General features: G+C 39.6%; 1 protein-coding gene across 2 annotated transcripts in view; it reads left to right on the top strand.

Moving 5' to 3' along the window:
* Positions 1 to 19,254, top strand: part of tnikb (TRAF2 and NCK interacting kinase b) — a 108,551-nt gene extending 89,297 nt beyond the window's left edge. For both annotated transcript variants that reach the window (XM_036557944.1, XM_036557945.1), the window contains 12 exons: positions 851 to 1,032; positions 2,887 to 3,001; positions 3,354 to 3,521; positions 4,080 to 4,176; positions 6,351 to 6,533; positions 6,617 to 6,760; positions 8,676 to 8,810; positions 9,082 to 9,182; positions 10,915 to 11,064; positions 12,418 to 12,577; positions 16,533 to 16,672; positions 18,345 to 19,254. In XM_036557944.1, the coding sequence (XP_036413837.1) occupies positions 851 to 1,032; positions 2,887 to 3,001; positions 3,354 to 3,521; positions 4,080 to 4,176; positions 6,351 to 6,533; positions 6,617 to 6,760; positions 8,676 to 8,810; positions 9,082 to 9,182; positions 10,915 to 11,064; positions 12,418 to 12,577; positions 16,533 to 16,672; positions 18,345 to 18,428 (1,659 nt within the window). In that variant the 3' untranslated portion in view covers positions 18,429 to 19,254. The remainder of the gene's footprint in view (positions 1 to 850; positions 1,033 to 2,886; positions 3,002 to 3,353; positions 3,522 to 4,079; positions 4,177 to 6,350; positions 6,534 to 6,616; positions 6,761 to 8,675; positions 8,811 to 9,081; positions 9,183 to 10,914; positions 11,065 to 12,417; positions 12,578 to 16,532; positions 16,673 to 18,344) is intronic.
* Positions 19,255 to 21,177: the final 1,923 nt, after the last annotated feature.

The following is a 21,177-nucleotide window of genomic DNA, read 5'->3' as shown; positions in this document are numbered from 1 at the left end:
ATCAGATTATTAAGTGCATGTAAACGCACTCATTGTGTGCATACAAAAAATGAGTGATTTTACTTCAGCATTAATTAGCAGACTGTCTTCTCAGATCTAAATTGTGTGGCTATGAAAAGCACAAAGATTCAATTGGTGTCGGCTGATGTAGAATTGAAATTAATAACACATTTTAAATGTACACATTTTGACAAAGACTGAGTTCTATAATTCCTCGTTGGGCAGAGCGGCATTTTTTCCAAACAGTCTGTAAAGCTTGTCCAGCCTCATCACGGTGTTTACAAAACAACAAATTTGCGCGCAGATAGATCAATTCTGAGTCTGATGGAGTATATTAAGCTCAGTGGAATTGTAGTTTCTCAGTGGCATTTTCTCTCTGTCCGGCTGCCTGGGCATCAGGAGGAACTGGTAAGAGGTGCAGGCTGGTAGGACTGACCCCAATAACCCTCCTGCATGTGATACAGAGGCCTAATCAGCCTGTCTGGTCCTGATCTTCCTGCTCTCCGTTCTCTCTCATGCACGAGGCTGCCCTCTTTCTTGTGCATCATTCGCTGAAATGATGGCTGGATTTTCCTCCTTCCTTCTCAAGACTTGTTTTTGCTACTGTTTTGTTTCTGTTCTTTGTATATATTGCGTTTGAAGTTGGTATATAACACTCCTGCTTCACATGTTCAAGTATCTCCTTGCTGTATTATTGCCTCTACTAACAGACTAGTCACTGTTTTGTTCATTAGTTTTTTTTTTTACTTAGGCCTTTTTCCCCAGGTCTTTGAGGAATGTTTGGGGGTTCAACCCAAATCAAAAACCAGATTTTGATATATTGATCCTTTTGGTGACCTCTGATCCTCAGGACCTCACTGCTCTGGCCAAAGAACTCCGGGAACTGCGCTCCAATGAAGAGACCAACCGGCCGCCTGTCAAAGTGACCGACTACTCGTCGTCCAGTGAGGAGTCAGAAAGCAGTGAGGAGGAGGAGGGAGAAGGTGGAGCTCATGATGGAACGGTGCCAGTCAGCGATATCCCTCGCATCATGTGAGGCTTTAACTGTGATTCTGGTGGAGTTTTAATTTTGTATCAGTACGCAAAAATCTGCAACTGTTAGGGTTGCAAAAAAGTGTGAACGTGCCAGTTCAGCTGCATTAGAGTTAGATATTCATCGACGCCAATGAAAAAATACACATTCAAATGTAGAAAACGTCCACTCGGATCTTTAAAGCTACCTCTGCTACGACTCCTTGTATGTGCCAGGCCAATTACTGACCACAAAGGATGACTACCAAACAGATAGAATAACATGGCATTGCTGACAATAAACAAACAAACATTTTATTCTGGTTTTAATTAGAACTGCATGGGGTTTTACATGCTAACTGTGGGGATATTTAACTTCTTTAGCTTATAAAGACAGCGGGATATCACAGGCATGGGGACTTTATGGGAAAGCACTTCTCTAATATTCTTACTTCAGAATAGACTTGGGTACTAGAGGTCCGCGCAACTAGAAGGCTGTTTTTTCAGTCCCTCTCCTGCAAAATTTCATCCTACTTCCACAGAAAATCTGAATCATTTGTCCCGCTCCCACCCGCAAACCAAATGTTTTGGCCTGCTCCCGCCCAGGCAGTTCTGTGAAACCCGAAATGACATCTAATATCTGACATAGTCTATTCACAGATACGTTATTCTCCGCTGAAATAACACGGCAGTCATGGTCATCAGGCTCACTGTGAGTAACTTCATCAAAGCCATTTATTCCCAGTAAACACAAAGCAGAAATTAAACCACAGAGCGGTTATTTTTGGTGTTTTCTAGGGCAGCTGTGGCCGTAAGACTGAAGGCTCTGTAAGCTACGAGAATTTGCGTGTTGTTAACGTGATCGGCTACTTCGCAACTCTTCAGAAAGACTTCATTCATTTTGATTGTTTTACTGTTATCATTTTATATTGCGTATATATATGATTTAGTGATCGCTCTACTTTGTTTAGGCTATTTGTAAATTTGCGTGCTTCGGCCCGCTCACGCCTGCAGTGGGGTGGCAGGTGTAGCGGGAATCCGCTGGAGCGCAGACCTCTACTGTGTACCTTTTGTGATGACCATCTTGCGAGTCATGACTGCCAGGCTGAGAATCGCTGGTTTAAACACTTGTGTGCTTTTAGAGGTCACTTGATAATTTATGCCGTTTATACAGATTTAGGAGATGAAAATTTACTGTAGTGGTGTGTCTTCTTACTCATTTTCTTTACAAAATAATATATGAATTTGTGAAACGTAATATATTTAAAATTTGAATTTGACAACCAAACATGAAAGAATTCAAATTTAATTCCTGATTCTAATGTTATAATCAGTTATTACAATATTTAGGAAACTACATGCACATTTTTTTCATTGCGAATGTAAAAATGGCAAAACATTTAGTTGTTCTTTTTATTGTCCGTATTCCACTACTGTGTAAATAGTGGGGATGTAACAGTACAGCATATTGTATCGTATCAAATGGTACCACAGCATATCGTAGTATCGCGACCAGCATGCTAGCTTGTGGCTATTGTGTTAGATTGGCATTAACATGTTAATCTTGTGGCGAGAGTGTTAGAACCGGATACTATAAAGCACAGCTTCCATTTCAAATATTGTATGACTTGAGACACAACTGTGTAGTATTGAATCAAATTATGAATTTTGTTAATCATTACACCTTTACAAAGTAGTTCACTTCAGTCACATTTATATAGTGAGTTTTTTAATCATTTTGGATCATGACAGAAAAATTAAATCAAATCCAATGGTGGTGAAATCGGATTTCTGTCTGTGCTCTTGTATGTTTCAGAGTGATTTCTGTCCTAATTTTTAAAACAATTCAGTGTACGCATTTCATTTTCTTAACAGGCCATCAGCTGGCCAAGGCGGCAGTGAGCCGTTCGGTGGAATGGGAGGCCAGGAGGATGCCCATGAAGAGTCCTACGGAAACAACTCCCAAGACAGCACCCTGATGATGAGAGAGGTAAGAATCTGGGGATCTTCTGACTGCTGGGCTCTCATCAGAAATATCTCTAAACTCTGCTCCAGGCAGTACCTCCTACACTCATTTGTTTGGTGTGTCACTGTTTCATTTCTCTCCCAGTTTGTCTGATTTGTTCATTCTCTTTATCTTGGTTAATCTAAGTTGGTGTTTGAGTTCAGTTCAGTTCAGTCACCCCTTTCCAGCACCTCCACTTTTTCTCTGGTGGATCTCACTGCTCGTACTGACCGGGGGGCGCTCAGTTTGCATTTCCCCAGATCTTCTCCACAAGGTGGCGCATGGTGGGGCTCAGCACTAGCGTAGCCCTTCTCCTCTCTGTGTTCCTCTCCTGCAGATGTTTGGGGAAAGAAAGCGCTCGGGTCACGCCGAGAGCAACGGTTTCCCTGGTAACGCCAATCTTCCCGATCTAGTGCAGCAAAGCCACTCCCCCTTGGCCACGCCCAGCGAAGGCCCGGGGCGCCACTCCAGTCTGCATGCGCAGGACCTGGACGCTGTGGCTGAAGTAGGTGACGGTGCAGCCTGTCCGAGCCGCTCCAACCCTTAACCCTTAACTCTAACCCAACCCAACCTTCTAACCATCACCATCCAGTCCAGTCCAAACAAACCACATATTTACCTGGCTGTGTCTTCTGGCTGTAGATTCAGGGATGCCCCGCTCCTGTCTGATTCCAGACTCTTGTCCCTTCCTTGTCCCATCCTTGCCTTCTAAACTCGTCTTCCTTTGCTGGCAGGCTTTGTTTTTTAAAATTATTTTACTCACACTTATTTTTGAGTCATCTATAAATGCATGATCCAATGAAACCAATGGCCATGGCATTTATGTATGATACTCTCTTACATTTCTTCTGAAACATCTCTTGTTTTACTCTCACTAAGCAATGTCTTTACCTGTACGCTTCCATGAGGTCTGTCTTTCCAAAAAGTCCTCGATTTACTTGTTGACATTATGTGCATGTTGACATGAACACATACTATAAACTTACCAATTACGTTGCTGTCCATCATATTGGAACTGTGTGAGTGAGTGTCTTTTTTTTTAATGCTGATTTCTCATTGGCAGTACGGCAGCGGGTCCAAAGCCTCCTTCACTCCGTTCGTGGACCCCCGGGTGTATCAGACCTCGCCGACTGAAGACGATAATGAGAACTCTGCCTCAGGTTAATGTCTCTCTGTTTTATAATGATAATTATTATTTATTAAGAAGGACAGTAAAGTTTAACCAGCCCAGCTTGTTAGCGTTGTGTGATGGGGGAGATCTAGCTTGCAAGTGGGATTGCGCATGACTAAATTGGGGAGAAATTGGGTAAAAAAAGATTATAGATTAATAGCTCTGTTTTTGTGGAGTTATGTTATCATTTATTTGGTTAAAGTGATTGTTCAGCAGAAATCAAGTTTGCTCAATATTGCCCTTAGTCCAAATGTAGTCCTTCAGTCAAGACATGCTTGGTGTCCAAAATCTGCTTCAGCAGTGATGCTAATAGCTAACGAGTAGTAGAAGCTTGTTCCCTCCAATTAACACTGTACAATCTTATTATTTTTATATTTACTTATTATGCCTGGAAAAGTACACTAGATGCAGTTTTTGACACTGTATGACATCCATAAAAATGACAACAGTAGACTCTCTGAAGTCATCATTGGGTGCATTTACATGCACTTCATAATCAGATAATGGGGAAACTCCAGGTCTACGAGTCAGACAGTAATCGGATTTCTGTTTTGCAACCAGTCAGTAAGCTCACAGAAGAAGACGTGATGAAAATGTAATGTAAGGACTTCATGTTGCAGCTTTTTTTTAAATATCACACCACTTTATCTGAAAATATGAAAATACATCATCTAGAAGATGAAGAATATTTAAATCCTTCATTTCGTCAAGTATGTATTTGGCTTCAGCATCGCTCCAAAAGTGTTTTGCTGCATCTCGCGAACGACGCTGCGCGCTTATTTCCGGTACCACCATCTGTTTTCTAACGTGCAGACTGAGAAATATGAAAGAAATCAGAGTAAGAGTTCACATGCACTGAGAAATCTGATTGCTGAGCTAAAATCCAGCTCTCTTAATTATGATCGGATTACTGAGTGCATGTAAACGCACTCACTCTGAGTGCAACTAACCTGGATTTCTCCATGGAAAAAATGAATGGGATATTTGAAAATCGCCATTATCACCCCCTGTGGTGCACAGAAAGGTTTTAAACCTGATACATTTTGCCCTGTGTACATTTTTCCACTGAATGTCACTGGATCCTCTGAAATAAGAGGTTGTTAAGGAGCGAAAATAGTGCTACCTCTGTGCTAATAGCAAGCTACTACTTCTGTTCACTGAAATATGAAAGAAAGTTTATTATTAATAATATCATTACTGTATAACAACCAGCTACTCCTAATGTACTCTGACACTGCCAAAGCAACTTAACTGCCACACTTGACAAAGCCTAATAGTTTGTTTGGGGTATTTTTGTATACTTGCCTGTCTTATGTTGTTTATTTAGTGTGCAGCAGTTTTAGCTCGCATGTTATAAAATTCATATTTTGGATCCTGAACAAGCTCATAATTCAGAACTTATTGAATTTGGAACCATTTTGATAACCACAGAGCACAATAGCAGTGATTTTCAAAAATCCATTTATTTTTGCTTTAGAGAAATTCAGCTTAGACCCAGAGGATCATATATGGGTCTGACGTCAACTAGGCCTATAGAATGACCGTGCGACTACAGTAGTGGAGTTGCTGTCATCATGTTGAAGCCTAAATTTTATCTGTGCTTCTGTTCATTTTTATCAGTTGCATTTTGCCACATAGTGTCAGACACCACATTTGAGATTAGTACCATGTTATGATTTAGGAATGCAGTTTGCACAGTGCTAACTTTGATATTTGTTATCTACTTTACCCTTGTAGCTCCGATTACAGGAAAGAAAAAAATAAAAAAGGGTTCTCCTTAATAGGCCTGTAGTTTCTCCTAGACAGCGGAATCAGATAAAAAGGCACTTCTACAGTCTCCAACTGCTCAGATGTTTCTTCTGAGAAAAAGACGTCAGAAATCTCATATGTCTCCTCTTAGAGTTTTAGTACAGATAAAGTCACACATTATGCTCAGATTTGCCAAGATAACGCTCATGTTTATCCACAGCTGAACAAAAGACAAGAACTTTTTCATCCAAGACTAAGAGATATGTCAGTTTTGATGCTGATATATGAACAATTATAATATTTTATTTAGACCAGAAGCATCTAATGTCTCCTTTTCGTCTAATGCTATTTCTCCCGTAGAATTTTAGGAGACTGTCACCTTAATTGAGCTTCTCTTTGTCTCTCCTGCTGCAGCTCTGTTTGCGGATGAGCTGTTGAGGCAGGAGCAGGAGCAGGAGCAAGCTCGGCTCAACGAGGCACGCAAAATCTCTGTGGTCAATGTGAACCCCACTAACATCCGGCCGCACAGCGACACGCCGGAGATTCGCAAATACAAAAAGCGCTTTAACTCGGAGATCCTGTGCGCCGCTCTGTGGGGTGAGTGAGACCGCCCATGTCATCGCGCCTCCTCTGCTACAGGGTTCATGATTTCTTAACCTCTGTGTTGCTCTGTGCTGCAGGGGTGAACTTGCTGGTTGGAACTGAAAATGGCCTGATGCTGCTGGACCGCAGTGGTCAGGGCAAGGTGTATAACCTCATCAGCCGCCGCCGCTTTCAGCAGATGGACGTTCTGGAGGGCCTCAATGTGCTGGTCACCATCTCTGGTAAGACGTAACAGTCGAGTTTTTATTACCATTTAAGTTAAAGAGACACTCCAGCCAAATGACAAGTGTAGCCATCGCTACATCTGTTGTAAACCTGCCTACTCGCGTCTCACAGTGGTGCTGCAGGAGTCTCTAGAGCGGGTTTTCTGGTTTAAAGACTGGAGCTCCCCCCTCTGATGATGTATTTTGAAGGTGGGAGGAACTTTTGAAAAACTACAACTGCTTTGGTTTGGATTTTTGGGGGATGAACTGTTTGGAAGTGTTTTTTCATTAGCTGGTGAATGCAAAAGTAAACCAGATATCTAACATTAAAGCTAGGAAGCTGGATATCTTACCTGTAGGTACCACTGAATAAAGGCAGAACTGCTGTTTTCTTTAAAAAAATAAATAAAAAAATCGACAACCGAGGTAAGAGTTAGACTAATGTTAGCTTGGTTGTAATTATTAGCCCAGGGGTCAGCAGCATGCGGCTCTTTTACTGCCCTGTTGCGGCTTCACAGCAGAATTCGATTTGTGGGTAAAAATAAAATAATCCTCCTTTGCAGTAAAATAAAGCTCTGCTGATCGTTCAACACAGTTTTAACAGTAAATGGTCTTAAACGCTGGAGTTAATGTAACCTACAACTGCTCATTCACCCCTTTACCCAAACTGCTGGTCACACAGCAGCACAAAAAAATTATCTCGCCTGGCTAGTTGCTAACGAAATGGTAAAGAAAGGTTTAAGGTGGACATCAATGATTTGGAGACGAATGGACTGATGTGCATTTACAAGTCCTCATCTGGTTTCCTCATAGTTTCAACAAGAAACTGTCAAACAGTAAAAGTTTCTCATTCGCCAGCTTCTTGTTTGAATTTTCCCGTTCCACCTTAAATGGTGCAGGAGTTACATTCTGGCGCGTCGAGCACCATTTAAGGTAAAACGGTAAAATTCGAACAAGAAGCTGGCGAATGAGAAACTGACTTCAGCCTCATAAAAAATCAAACGTTGAGAGTCATTTTACAAGAAACTGTTCTACTTTTGTTTCCTGCCGGAGATGCAAGAAAAGCTGCTATAGTTGTGCTAAATCTTAAATCTCTGTGTTTCCATTAATATTATATTTTTTGGCCTATACTAGAACCTCAGCGCATACTGAGACATACGTAAAGACATACTGAGATGTAAAATGTTGTGGCTCCCAAAGTGGTTTGATTTTTGTTGAAAGGACAAAATGGCTGTTCTTAACATTTGGGTTGCCGACCCCTGGATTAGCCTATAGATCAGTGGTTATAAGGCCGGCGGTCAATATTGGTTAACATCACAATGATTCCAAATGGGTATGTGATGTATTTGCGTAATGCATGCTGGATTTTATTGTAAGAGAAAACACATGGGGAACAAATGAAAATTCATTAAGATTAAAATCACGAGTTCTGTCTAACTGATGAGGTTGGGGGATATAATGCTGTGCTACAGAATATCGCATAACATGACAAATGAGGTATGAAACTCTTTTTTAGGTTGGAACACCCCTAAAAATGTAAATACGTAGTTAAGTAATGAAATAGTTATGTAAAAATTTGTTTACATTCAGTTTACATTCTGTATCCACAGGTTCAAGTCTTCTTTTCTATTGTTTCATTGTCAAAAAAAGGCAAAACAGCAAAAAAGGGTGATTTTTTTTTCCACATAAAATTATATGCATGACTTTTCATCTAATTAAAATCATAATAAAATCTCCTTATACTTACAAATGCAAATGTTGAACTTCTCCTCTTGCTTTGAATGAGCTGCAAATGAGAAGTAATTCAGTTACACCACACTTTTATTTTTGCCAGCTACAGCTGTGATTTTTAGGGTTTAACTCGTCTCCATTCACTGAGATGAGTAAGAGGATCACTGAAGTCTAACATGATGCTTTTCTGTCTCTCGTTCAGGCAAAAAGAACAAACTGAGAGTGTACTACCTGTCCTGGCTGAGGAACAGGATACTCCACAATGATCCTGAGGTGGAGAAGAAGCAAGGCTGGACTACTGTGGGCGACCTGGAGGGCTGTGTTCATTACAAAGTCGGTATGTGCCATTGATGACAGTGTTTGACAGCTTACAGCTTTCATAAACAATGTAAGTAATGCATTGAATTTCTTTATGAATATTATATTATTTCCACATGAATAAAATGCCAGCTTTGAGTGAAGTGAATGGCAAAAGTGTCTCAGTGTATTATTTCATTTGTGTGGAAATGAAGAACACATTTGAATAAAGAAGTTCATTGCAGATAAAATAAATGTTGTACTGCGTATCTTTATACTCTGACTCACACCCGTCTCTTTTCATTTGAAAGTGAAATACGAGCGGATCAAGTTCTTGGTGATTGCCTTGAAGAATTCAGTGGAGATTTACGCCTGGGCTCCGAAACCATACCACAAATTTATGGCTTTCAAGGTGAGAGACAGGATTCATTCAGAGTCTCTTTAATGAGATTTTTATCGGTATCCTTAGCTGTCAGATCATTTTGAATTAGTCTTTTTTATGTCAAAGTAGGTCAAGGTAGAGTCTTTTATTTTCAAAGTAGGTTCAGAGGATATTTGATTTCTGCTGCTGCTTCACGAAAATGATGTGTTCATTAGCAGCACACGGTTTGTGCTGAAATATTTGAATGCATTTTGGGGCAGATTTACTCTGATTTACTCTATTTTGGCATTAAAAAGTGGCTGTCAGGATTTATTGAACAGGAGCCCTTAGAAAAACCAAAGGTGGTCACAAGGTGTGGGTGAAATGACAAAAACACCATATCACGATATGTAAAGACATTTTCAGGATGCACGATGCTTATCACGATATTTTATTGCTATCATGGACGTGAGCATATTGTAGATATCATCAGTAATTAAAGTAATTAGTCAGTAATTTGTAATTAAAACTGATGTTTAATTACAAAGAGAGCATAACTACTACTAGTGAATTGTGTATGTGTGTCAAAATATCACAGTATTTTCACACGCATACAGAATTCACTAGTAAGGCCACATTTTAAGCTTTTAAATCTCTGAGAACAATAATTTTATTCAACATTTCACAAAATACACTGCACTAAATCCAGTTACACAGGGCTGATTATGCTTTCTCTGATGAAACATCAGTGTTCTTCAAGTGCTGATGAGATCTACAATATGCCTGCGTCCATGATAGCAATAAAATATCATCATACGGTATAATTTACACTCATCAGAGTCTTTAGAACAGGTTTTAACAATGATTTGACCGTTTTCTTTTCCAAATCCATGTGAAAAGCACAAATTGAAACTCGTTATCCTGCGCGGTCCCTGCGTTGCTAAAGCTGCTTATTATTTTGTTACTTTGTACGTGCTGTTTGCTATCTGGTGTCGACCAGAGGAGTATGGGTTCCCCTTTTGAGTCTTCATTCCTCTCAAGGTTTCTTCCTCTTGCTCTTAGAGAGTCTTTCCTTGCCACGGTCGCCACTGGTGACGCTCTTGGGGGCTCGGACCCAAATTTTTCTGTAAAGCTGCTTTGTGAGAACACCTGTTGTAAAAAGCACTATATAAATAAACTATGACTTGACTTGACTTGTTACTTTGTACATGAAATATCAAAGCCTTCAATGCACATAGCTAAGAGGACATGCTCAGTTTGAGAAATCAAGCAGAAATTTTACAGTATCCAGATGTATTTGGCTTGAAATCCAGCTTATCCCTCCAGCATAAAATGAATATGTTTCGAAACAAAAACCCAAATTATAATCTCTTCTTTTCTCAAAATAATGCCTTATATTGAAACAACCATGTACTTTCTTGATGAGTAATAACTTTATTGTGACAAAGTCAAAATCTGGAGAAAGTAAGTCATTATTTGAAGACACAGTTTGAACCAGAATCTAAGAAGAATATTTTTTTCCTATGTGGTGGAAACTGCCTTTCATACAAAAACCATGTGAGCTAATCAGAGGTTTATATTGCATTGATTAAAGCTTGTGTTCATTTGCATGGATTTTCTTAGTAGATAACCCGTTAAATTGGCCACATCCGCCAGCAGAACGTGTCTGTAGACTGTCGGTAATTAGCGCCTCTTTTAGTAAATCTGCCCGTATGTGTTGTTTTTAACACGTCTATTTTGAGAAATTCACTTAAACACTCTCTCTTTCTCTTCGTCTCCAAAGTCTTTCACAGATCTGCAGCATAAGCCTCAGCTGGTTGACCTGACAGTGGAGGAAGGCCAGAGGTTAAAGGTTATCTATGGCTCCAGCGTTGGCTTTCATGTGATAGATGTTGACTCCGGGAACCCGTACGATATCTACATCCCATCCCACGTAAGTGACGGTGGGCTGAGTAGAGGAGATTTTCCCTTTCTCAGCCTGCACTCAGGGGCAGGGCGGGTGACCTCCTCCTCCATAAGGACATTGTACTCAAGTCTGTTGGTATCTGGTACAAAAGAGTTTCTAATTTTGACTCTATACTACTACTACTATTATTACTAATACCACTAATAAACAATAACAATGTCTGCATACAAAGTAGATAAGATACTCCAGTATTAGATGGTTCTGTGGTTTAAATGTGTTTTGAAAGTAACATGAATGTAATATCTGCATCTGCCATTTGTAATAATGTTTATAGAGCTAGCTATATACAGTACTAGTCAAATGTTTGGACACACCTGATTTAATATATGTTTTTCATTATCTTAAATGCATTTTGGCCTTAAGGTTTATGCTTAACTGCTTAATTTGTTTCTAGGACAAATATAAGTAGTTGATTTTTTTAACTACTCCAACAAGAGTTCAGCATATGTGGAACTACTTCAAGCTTGTCATGAGGGTGGCTTTTCATAAACCTGCTCGAGAAAAGGAAGGAGTGTGTAACATCAACACAAAGGGAAAATACTTTTAAGAATGTAAAATATCGCTGCTGTCGGAACAAAACCTCGTATCTCCATTTTTGTCATTTTTCAGTTTTTGACATGATCTGAAAATGCCTATTGCCTTTTACATTGTGTGTCAATTTCATGATAAACGGACTAAAAGAAACGGCCCGAAATGACGTGAAAAAATGTCTGGTTCCATTGACTTACATGAAAAGTAAAGTATGTTTTTTCTTTCTACTGTAAAGTGACTGTTTTGGAGATACAAGGTTTTGATCTGACAGCAGCGATATGATAGTTTGATTTGTCAAACTTTTCTTTGGTCTTGCATAATCCGTATGTGTTAAATGACAGTTTTGATGACCTCACAATATTTGTAAAATATTTCTACTGGAAAGCAGTAGAAATAAGGAAAAGAGTAGGCGTGTGTAAACATTTGACTGGTGCTGCAAAGCATATAACAGTAGGATATTGCTTAGAGCAAAACATTTCCCCGATCTACGACCTTTGACCAACCAAAAAAACTGTGTATCTGATAAAGTGAACCAAAGCAACCAGAAAGATGTGGCACCCCAGTGTGGACGGTGCAAAGCAAGTTTGGGGGTGGTCAGTTTGTGGTGCTGAGGAGAGTGGGGGACTTTATTGTTGCAGCAGTTTCTCACAGGGAGAAGTGCCAGCGGGCCAGCAAGGGGGAGAGCGTCACCTGCAGAGGGGAATGTTATGCACTGCCGCTCGTACTTGTCACCCGAGGCTCATCTGCCCCCCCACCCCTTCCCCTCCCCCCCCGTGTTCCCTCCCCCAGATTCAGGGCAGTGTCACCCCCCACGCCATTGTGGTGCTCCCCAAGACCGACGGGATGGAGATGCTTCTGTGTTATGAAGATGAGGGGGTCTATGTGAACACTTACGGCAGAATCACTAAAGACGTGGTGCTACAATGGGGAGAGATGCCCACCTCTGTTGGTAGGTTGTGGTTGTTTCTTTCATTGGACACAAACCGCCCCTGTTCTCCTTTCAGAGCCCTGTCACCCAGCTGCTAGCAGTGCCCACCCCCTGAGCCCAGCACTTCCTTGAGAAAATCCCTTCACCCATCTAGCCAAACACATATTAGCCTCAGTACACATGCACACACATTATTACACGCACACTTTTTTGTCCCTGCATATTCTTTAAAGCAGTGTTTCTCAACTCCAGCCCAAACACTTAGTGGTCCTGGCTACACTTGCACCTGGGCATACATTTGAGACCAGAGGTGGGTAACTCAAGTCCAGAGAGTAAAAACCCTCCCCAAGGTTTTTTCCTACAACCTGGCTTCTGTAGTGAGCTTAAATTTCCAGCAGAGGCTGGAAAATTTCCAGGCTGTTGGAACAAATTGGGGAGGATTTTTATTTTCTGGATCTGAACTACCCACCTCTGCTTAAATCCACTGCAATAACAGGTCATAAACTGAATATTTAATCTGGGAACATTTGATAAGAGATTTACGACTTCCCAGTCCCACTTCATTGCTTCATTACCAATAATAAGGATTTACATTTATTTCTTTATTTATCTTTTAATAAATATTATCCATCCAGTTAATGATGATGGAGAGAGGTTATTAGTTTATATAAAGCACTGGTAACAAAACTGACTCCATGCTCTTTAATAGTATGAGTTAAGCAGGTACAATGACAGTAAAAGAGGGCCTAATACAGAACCCTGTGGTACACCATAAACAATATCATGTATTCGAGATAAATGCTCACTAGACTAACAAATACATTCTTTCTTTTACAATATACATTAAACCACTGTAAGACATTAGTATATCATACACATAGCTATAAAAAACGGACTCCATGCTCTTTAATAGTATGAGTTAATGGAAGCAGGTACAATGACAGTAAAAGAGGGCCTAGCACAGAACCCTGTGGTACACCTTAAACAATATCATGTATTCCTGATAAATGCTCACTAGACTAACAAATACTTTCTTCCTATAGAATATGCATTAAACCACTGTAAGATAGTACTTGTGTGGTGCTGCACAAAGAACTGAAAAATGTCACAGAAATGTTGTTGTTGTTTTTTTTGTTATTACATTGGTGGCATGGATTAGTTAGTTAGCTAGTTAGTATTATGTATGCAAGTGGCGAATAGCAATTTTGCTTAGTAACGCAGTCGGTGACCTGTTGGTGCAACTGGCCTCTCTGCCCTGCGCGTTGTAGTGTTTTCCCTGCTTTAGTGCTCCCACTTCAAATCACAAAGGGCTTTTTAATTAGCCAAAATACTCAGAGCAGGGGAACTTCAGGACCTAGATTAGAATCAACTTCATTAGTCGGACTCTTTTCCTTCACCAAACCACTCACACTCAATTTAGAATCAGCCATGTGCCCCCTCGTGCCCTTGCACTGTCCCCACACTCCACCCCCAGCCTGTGGCACATCCTCAGTCTCCAGTTCAACTTCCAGTCCTGGCGCAGAGTTCACTGGTGGTGTGTGTATGTATGTTAAACCATTTTCTTGTTTTTTTATGTTTTCTTCCTTTGTGTTTGAAACATGCAGTCTGTAGCTAACTGTTTGGTAACTGACACCAGCTTCAGCACTCCATGTGTTGCTAACATACTGTTTCATTTTGACTTGTCTTCACATTCTTTGTGTGAAACTCTTGACATATCTTACTGTCTTTCTATGTGCTTGAAACCTCAAATGCATCTTTTATAGTAAACGTTGCAGCAAAGCAGGGCGAAAGCTTAATGGATCCTGAACGATGTTGACTTATCTGCTTCTTTAAAGCAGAGGATCCATTTTAGATCTATGAGCGACCACCATCAGAGAGATGAAAGATGCTGATTCTGTTGTTTGTTTAAAAGGAACACTAGATTAACCTTTAGGATGTCTTCGTACAACTAATGATCATACATTTAATGATCTATTTTCGTGTCATGGGTCTACAATGTTAATTTTTAGCATTTGATGTTCGTTCGTTCTCATCTTGAATGTGAATGTTCTGATTTATTTTATGTCAGTTAAGTTATTGCCAAAACTGAGGGTTTTGATTCAGACAAAACAAACGCCCCTCCGCTTACGAAATAATCAGCCTATCAGTGCTCCGCCCGCAAATGCATTCTTTCACAGCAACTGTTGTGATGTTGGACAAGCTTTATGGAACACTGTCAAAAATCCCATTCAACAGAGTGAGAGATTTAGCTAGTAGTACAATAGTAACGTTAACTTAGCTAGCTAGCAATCTTATTAAATTAGCACACAAAAAATAACACTATAAATGGACAGAGAGGTTATTACTTTATATAAACACTGGTAACATCTGGCTCTTCAAATAAGTATAGCATCCACATAGCTATAAAAACTGACTCCATGCTCTTTAATAGTGTGAGTTAATGGTAGCAGGTACAATGACAGCAAAAGAGGGCCTAGAACAGAACCCAGTGGAACACCTTAAAGCTTTATAGAACACTGTCAAAAATCCCATTTAACAAAGTGAGAGCTTTTTGAAGTTGTATTAGCTAGTAATGCCATAGTAACGTTAACTTGGCTAGCTAGCAATCTTATTAAATTAGCACACAAAAAATAACACTATAAATGGACAGAGAGGTTATTAGTTTATATAAAACACTGGTAACATCTGGCTCTTCAAATAGTGATAAAAATTGATTCCATGCTCTTTAATTGTATAAGGTAATGGTAGCAGGTACAATGACAGTAAAAGAGGGCCTAAAACAGAACCCTGTGGTACACCTTAAAGCTTTATGGAACACTGTCAAAAATCCCATTCAACAAAGTGAGAGAAAAATGTCTGGTTGAAGTTTTGAAGTTGTATTAGCTAGTAATGCCGTAGTAACGTTAACTTAGCTAGCTAGCAATATTAAAATAGCACAAAAAAATCATTTGGAAATGATAACAGTATAAATTGAAGCACTTTGACACAAACTAGTTGTGCCCTATACACTTAACAAAGATGGTTCTTCAAGGGTTCTTTAGTAAAGACAGTGGTTATATATAGAACCCTGAACTCTCAAAGAACCATTTCCATGATTAAAGGGTTCTTTGCATTGTGAAAGCGTTCTTCAGATTGATGACGAATGTGCTGTATATGGTTCTATATAGAACCTTTTTGAAAAGGGTTCTATATAGCACTAAAAAGAGTTTTTCTGTTCTTTGAGTGTACATGGTTCTATATAGAAGCATTTTCTTTACCAAAAACCCTTAAAGAACCATAATTTTTAAATGTGTACAATTCCTCCTGAGGTTAAATGGGATCTTTGCCAACATTTCGTAAAGCTTGTCACAATAGTTGCTAAGAAAAACCACATTTATGGGCAGAACACAAAAAGGTTCTTCAGTGATTAATCAATCCAAACTTATTGTTTAATAGTTCTGTACTCAGAACCTGATAGCAGCTTACAGTACACATCCCTCCAGTATTTCTATGCCAAAACTCGTGATCTGCCTTGTTAGGAAGGTAAAAAATCTTATCACAGTTTTATTATCAGCATCTCTGTAAATAAGTCCACAGCAATCTTTATGGTCAGTGTAGGTCTCAAAGGGTTTCCTGAGGACCCACAGTGCATTAAATCTAGAACAGGGTCCCCTTACATTGAGTGTTTTAGTCTTTTTTGACCAGCCTTGCTGAATTCGGGTTAGAAAGGAGAAAAAAAGTGCCGTAATCACTGCTGATTCCGAGCAGGACGTATTTTCCGAGTCTCAGAAACTGCTGCAATAATTACCTCCTGATGGTGTGGGGTGCCTTGGGCAAGCCTGTCTTTTTCCAGTCTGGGCCAGTTTCAGGTTGCTGTTGGCCGTCAGAAGTCGTCGAGGAATGGGGTGTTTCTCACTAACGTAGCCTTTTTACTGCAATGAGAGTCAGCGCTGTCCTGTCACATGTCCTGTTGTCCTGTCCCCTTCCCCCTCTGCAGCCTACATCCACTCCAACCAGATCATGGGCTGGGGAGAGAAAGCCATTGAGATCCGTTCAGTGGAAACGGGACACCTCGACGGAGTTTTCATGCACAAGCGAGCTCAGCGACTGAAGTTTCTCTCTGAGCGAAACGACAAGGTGAGTGTATAGAGGTGGTATACTTTAGATTAAGTGGTATACTTTAGAAACTGTCTTGGTCAGCTAGCACCTGACCGGTATGAAAACTTTGCCGCCACTAACCGCTAATATCTGCCAGTATAATTTATTATGGTCAAAAATTAAAACGACTCCAGTATTAAACATTGAGTGTGTTTACATGCACTCAATAATCCAGTACCTGCAGAAAATCAGATTTGGTCAGTAATCCGATCAACACGTTTACATGCACTTGACTAATCAGATAATGGGAAAACTCCAGGTCTACATGAGTCAGACAATAATCAGATTTCTGCTTTACAACCAGCCAGTAAACTCACAGAAGAAGACGTGCTGTAAACATAATGTAAAACTCATACTGCAGCTTTTTTTTAAACATCGCGCCACTTTACCTGAAAATATGAACTTACATCATCTAGAAGATGAAGAATATTCAGTTCCTTTATTTCGCATTTGGTTTCAGCGCCGCTCCTGCGTCTCGCTACATCTACCATCTGTTCTCGTACATGCACACACTGAGAAATCCGACAGAAATCAGAGTAAGAGTTTACATGCACTAAGAAATCTGATTACTGAGCTAAAATCCAGCTCTCTTTATCAGATTCCTTAATCAGATTTCTAGATCGGAGTATGGTGTTTACATGACCGTTTGAATAATTGGATAACTGCAGAAATCCAATTATGATCGGATTATTGAATGCATATATACGCACTCACTGCTTTAGTTGTCAGATTAATCATCAGTTCTAAATTGTCAAATTTCTTAAACTCATATAAACTCTTTGCAGCATTGTTAGTGATTTTGTTGATAAAATGTTGGTTTGAATGAATTTTACACATTTTTGTCATTTCATGTTATCAACGTGAAGAGTGGTGTTTAATTTTGCCATTTTTCTTCCTTCAAAAGCTTTCGAACAGTGGGTGAAAAAGGTTGACATGTAAATTATCATTGTTAGCAACCAAAGCAATCAGCTTTCTTTTAGTGTTTGCATAAAATTGATGTAGAACACGTTGATTTCTGTGGACTATAACTGCTGTGAGACCTACACAACTGTCCACAAATGGCGATCACTGGGGTCCAAGCACAATGCACCTCAACTGAAGCCAATAGAACACAAATGATGGGAAAGGTTATTAGAATTAATCAGTTTATAATAGATGTGGGGTCTTAAATGATGTCTGCCAAAATTCGTACACATTGACCTTATGACCTTGGTATGGTAGGCAACATATTTTTAACAAAAATGTCAAAATACCTAGAAAACAGACTTGTAGTTGTTGAACACGGTTGTTGCATAGTTGTTGAACTTAATGGGCGAAATAATTCCACAGCAGTTATCCCTGTATTTGCAGAATACACACAATTTTGTATGTTAAAATCACTAAATTGTTTTCCTATGAACAGTGACACCCCACTGCATAGGATTGGTCACTTTTCACTGTTCATTAGTTTTCATGTTTTTTAGTAGACGCTGTGAATTGTGCATTGAGTTGAAATGAGTTTGAAACAAGTGCTTAGAATGTATTATGGTTTAAAATGATGCACAATGATCAGTAGGTAATAATATAACAATCTGGCTTACTGTGTGTAAAAAGAGCTTCTGTTAACATCTGTTTCTCTGATGAGACTCTGCTTTCTGCTTTTCTTGGCCAGGTCTTCTTTGCCTCAGTCAGATCAGGAGGCAGTAGCCAAGTTTTCTTCATGACCTTGAACAGAAACTCCATGATGAACTGGTAACCCATCCACATCCTCCCCCCGCGTTGTGTCTGTGGACATGTTCTGTTTTGAAAAATGAGGGAAAACCACAGTGTGTGGAATACAGCATGGCGGTTAGGATAAAGATAAAGACTTCCCGGAAGCTGCTCCAGAAAGCCGGAGACATCTGAACGGTCACAGTCAGTTAGTGACCGATTTCCCCAGACCACCAGGGGCCGCCAGAGAAGAACAACCTCTATCCAGAATCTCCTGTGGCCGCGGGGTTCTTAACTTTTTTTTTCATGGCAAATATGTTCCCAGATTCCTTTGGAGAAGGTTATTATTAGTAGAATGGAACTGAACTGGGATAGACTCTCCTGTGTAGAGTGACTATTGACTATTGAACAAAACATTGTAACTGTTTAGACACTTTCAACACAATAATTTATTGCTGTTGGGCTATACATGGAAAACCCTCTCAGACAAAACAGTTCGCTGAAGAGGTTGATGTGTGTGTGTGTGTGTGTGTGTGTGTGTGTGTGTGTGTGTGTGTGTGTGTGTGTGTGTGCTCAGCCTTGTATGTTTTACACTCCAAACTCTCGTGGAACACATTTCATCACCACTTTGTTTTTTACAGCTGCATTATGTCACACTGTAGCCGTGAGTACTGTACGTATGTCCTATATGTATGTGTGTATGGGTGAATGTTGGAAAAAAGGTTTAGCATCCATACGTACAAAAAAACAACAGTAGTTAAGACAAATCTGGAAAGGGATGCCTGGATGTTTTTGTACCACACATCAGAATTACGAGCCGTTCCAGTCCATTTCTTCTGATTCTGGGAAAATAAAGGTCCGTTTCACATGGTTCTAAGACTATGCTGTAGTTTTGTATTTTAGTTTGGACGTCCAAGTGCAATAAAGGCCAGGGGAGAACATTGGAGGCTTATGACTGCAAGTAAGGTGCTCAGCTCTCCCACAGATGGATCCATCACTTCTAACTGCGAGTTAGAGTGATATCCTCCACCACCCTCCGTGTGCGTCCCGGGTCGTCCTGTAAACGTTCACGCCTCAGTTCCGAACAAAGCGTCTGACCACCAAAACACTCTGAAACTGTGACTCTGTGAGAGCAGTGTTTGGTAATGTACGTGGTTCTCCGAGCAATCCATCTGCAAAACTACAGTAATTTTCCGTTTTTTTTGGCCTTTTCTTTGGAGTTCAGTGAAGAAAAAACAGAGTTTTGTGCGTCGAGCTTCCTCTAAACCTACCTCATTTCTTTCATCTGGTCGTTCAATTGCGATTTTGTATTCGGGTCATGGCATAAATTTTCACTGTTTACTCAAGGCAAGGCAATATTTAGACTGGAGATGAAACAAAGTGTTGATTTTTTCAGGCCATGCAGCGTCTTTGATATAAAATGACATAACATGGCTCTTGGCTTCTGTCTGATTTCCAATTGGCCTTATGATCTTCCATTTAATTCAGAGACTAGGAATTTTACACACTCAAAAGTGAATGAGTTTTTTAATACCGGTGCCAAAATTAGCTCATAAACTAACAGAGATAGTCTGCACAACGGATTATATACAGTAGAATTCCTGTAAACTGCTTACTGTGGGCACATTGTTCGTTCTAAACAGCTCTAAACGTCTGGATATTTTTAGCAGTCGCTTTGGGACGGCGACAGATTGTTCACGTTATTTTTGCACGTTTGTGTGCGACACGATGGGGAATATCGTTCACGCCTTTTTCCATAACAGACTTCACAGACTGTCCGTCAACGTTAGCTGTGAGGAAACTCATTTAGACTGGAGTGCTGCTGTGCTGACTCAGAGCTGTTTTAGCTTTAGACCAAAAGTTTCTTGATATCAGAAAAAGTGTTCAATCAAATTGAACTTTTAGTAATAGGATTTATATTTTAGCATGTAAGATTTAAGTTCTCACAAAGATTTATAGCTTTTTTCCAATTCATTTTAATAGGAACCAGGTGAACAATTCATACAATTAATATTAGTATGAACTAAATTTTACATCATAATTACATTTTTATGAATAATTCTAAATATTACATTTGAATTGATTAATTACTGGTGAAAATTGAATTTGCACAATTAGTATTTAATTAATTAAACGTAATATGTCAAAATTTAATGTTTAATCATGAAAATTGAGTAACCTGTAAAAATTTCATTAGCAAAATTGTTTCTTCCATTAAAATTAACCTATTATTATTAAACCTCAAATAATAAGTTAACAGAATATAAAACACAGATTATAGTTCATCTAACTTAATGTCACACCCCTAAAAACGATGGTCTTTCAGAAGTTCCTTAGTAAAGAAAATGGTTCTATATAGAACCATGAACACTCGAAGAACCCTCGAAGGCTTCTTTGCATTGTGAAATGGCACCCAAAAGAGTTCTTCTTTTGTTACGATGTCAAGCTTGTTACAAAAAAAGAACCCTTTTGGGTGCTAAATAGAACCTTTTTCAAAAAGGTTCATCTACCACACATTCTCCATCAATCTGAAGAACCCTTTCATGATGCAAAGAACCCTTTGATTGATGGAGAATGTATGGTTTTATGTAGAACCTTTTTGAAAAGGATACTATATAGCACCCAAAAGGGTTCTTCTGTTGAAACAGGCTTGAATCGTAACAATAGGAGAACGCTTTTTGGTGCCATACAGAACCAATTTCAAAAAGGCTCTATATAGAACCATTTGTAATACATCCCCCATCAATCTGAAGAACACTTTCATGATGCAAAGAACCCTTTGATTGATGGAGAAT

This window comes from Colossoma macropomum, unplaced genomic scaffold (assembly GCF_904425465.1).
Source record: "Colossoma macropomum unplaced genomic scaffold, Colossoma_macropomum, whole genome shotgun sequence".
Lineage (NCBI taxonomy): Eukaryota > Metazoa > Chordata > Actinopteri > Characiformes > Serrasalmidae > Colossoma > Colossoma macropomum.
This window is presented reverse-complemented; position numbering and strand designations above follow the sequence as displayed.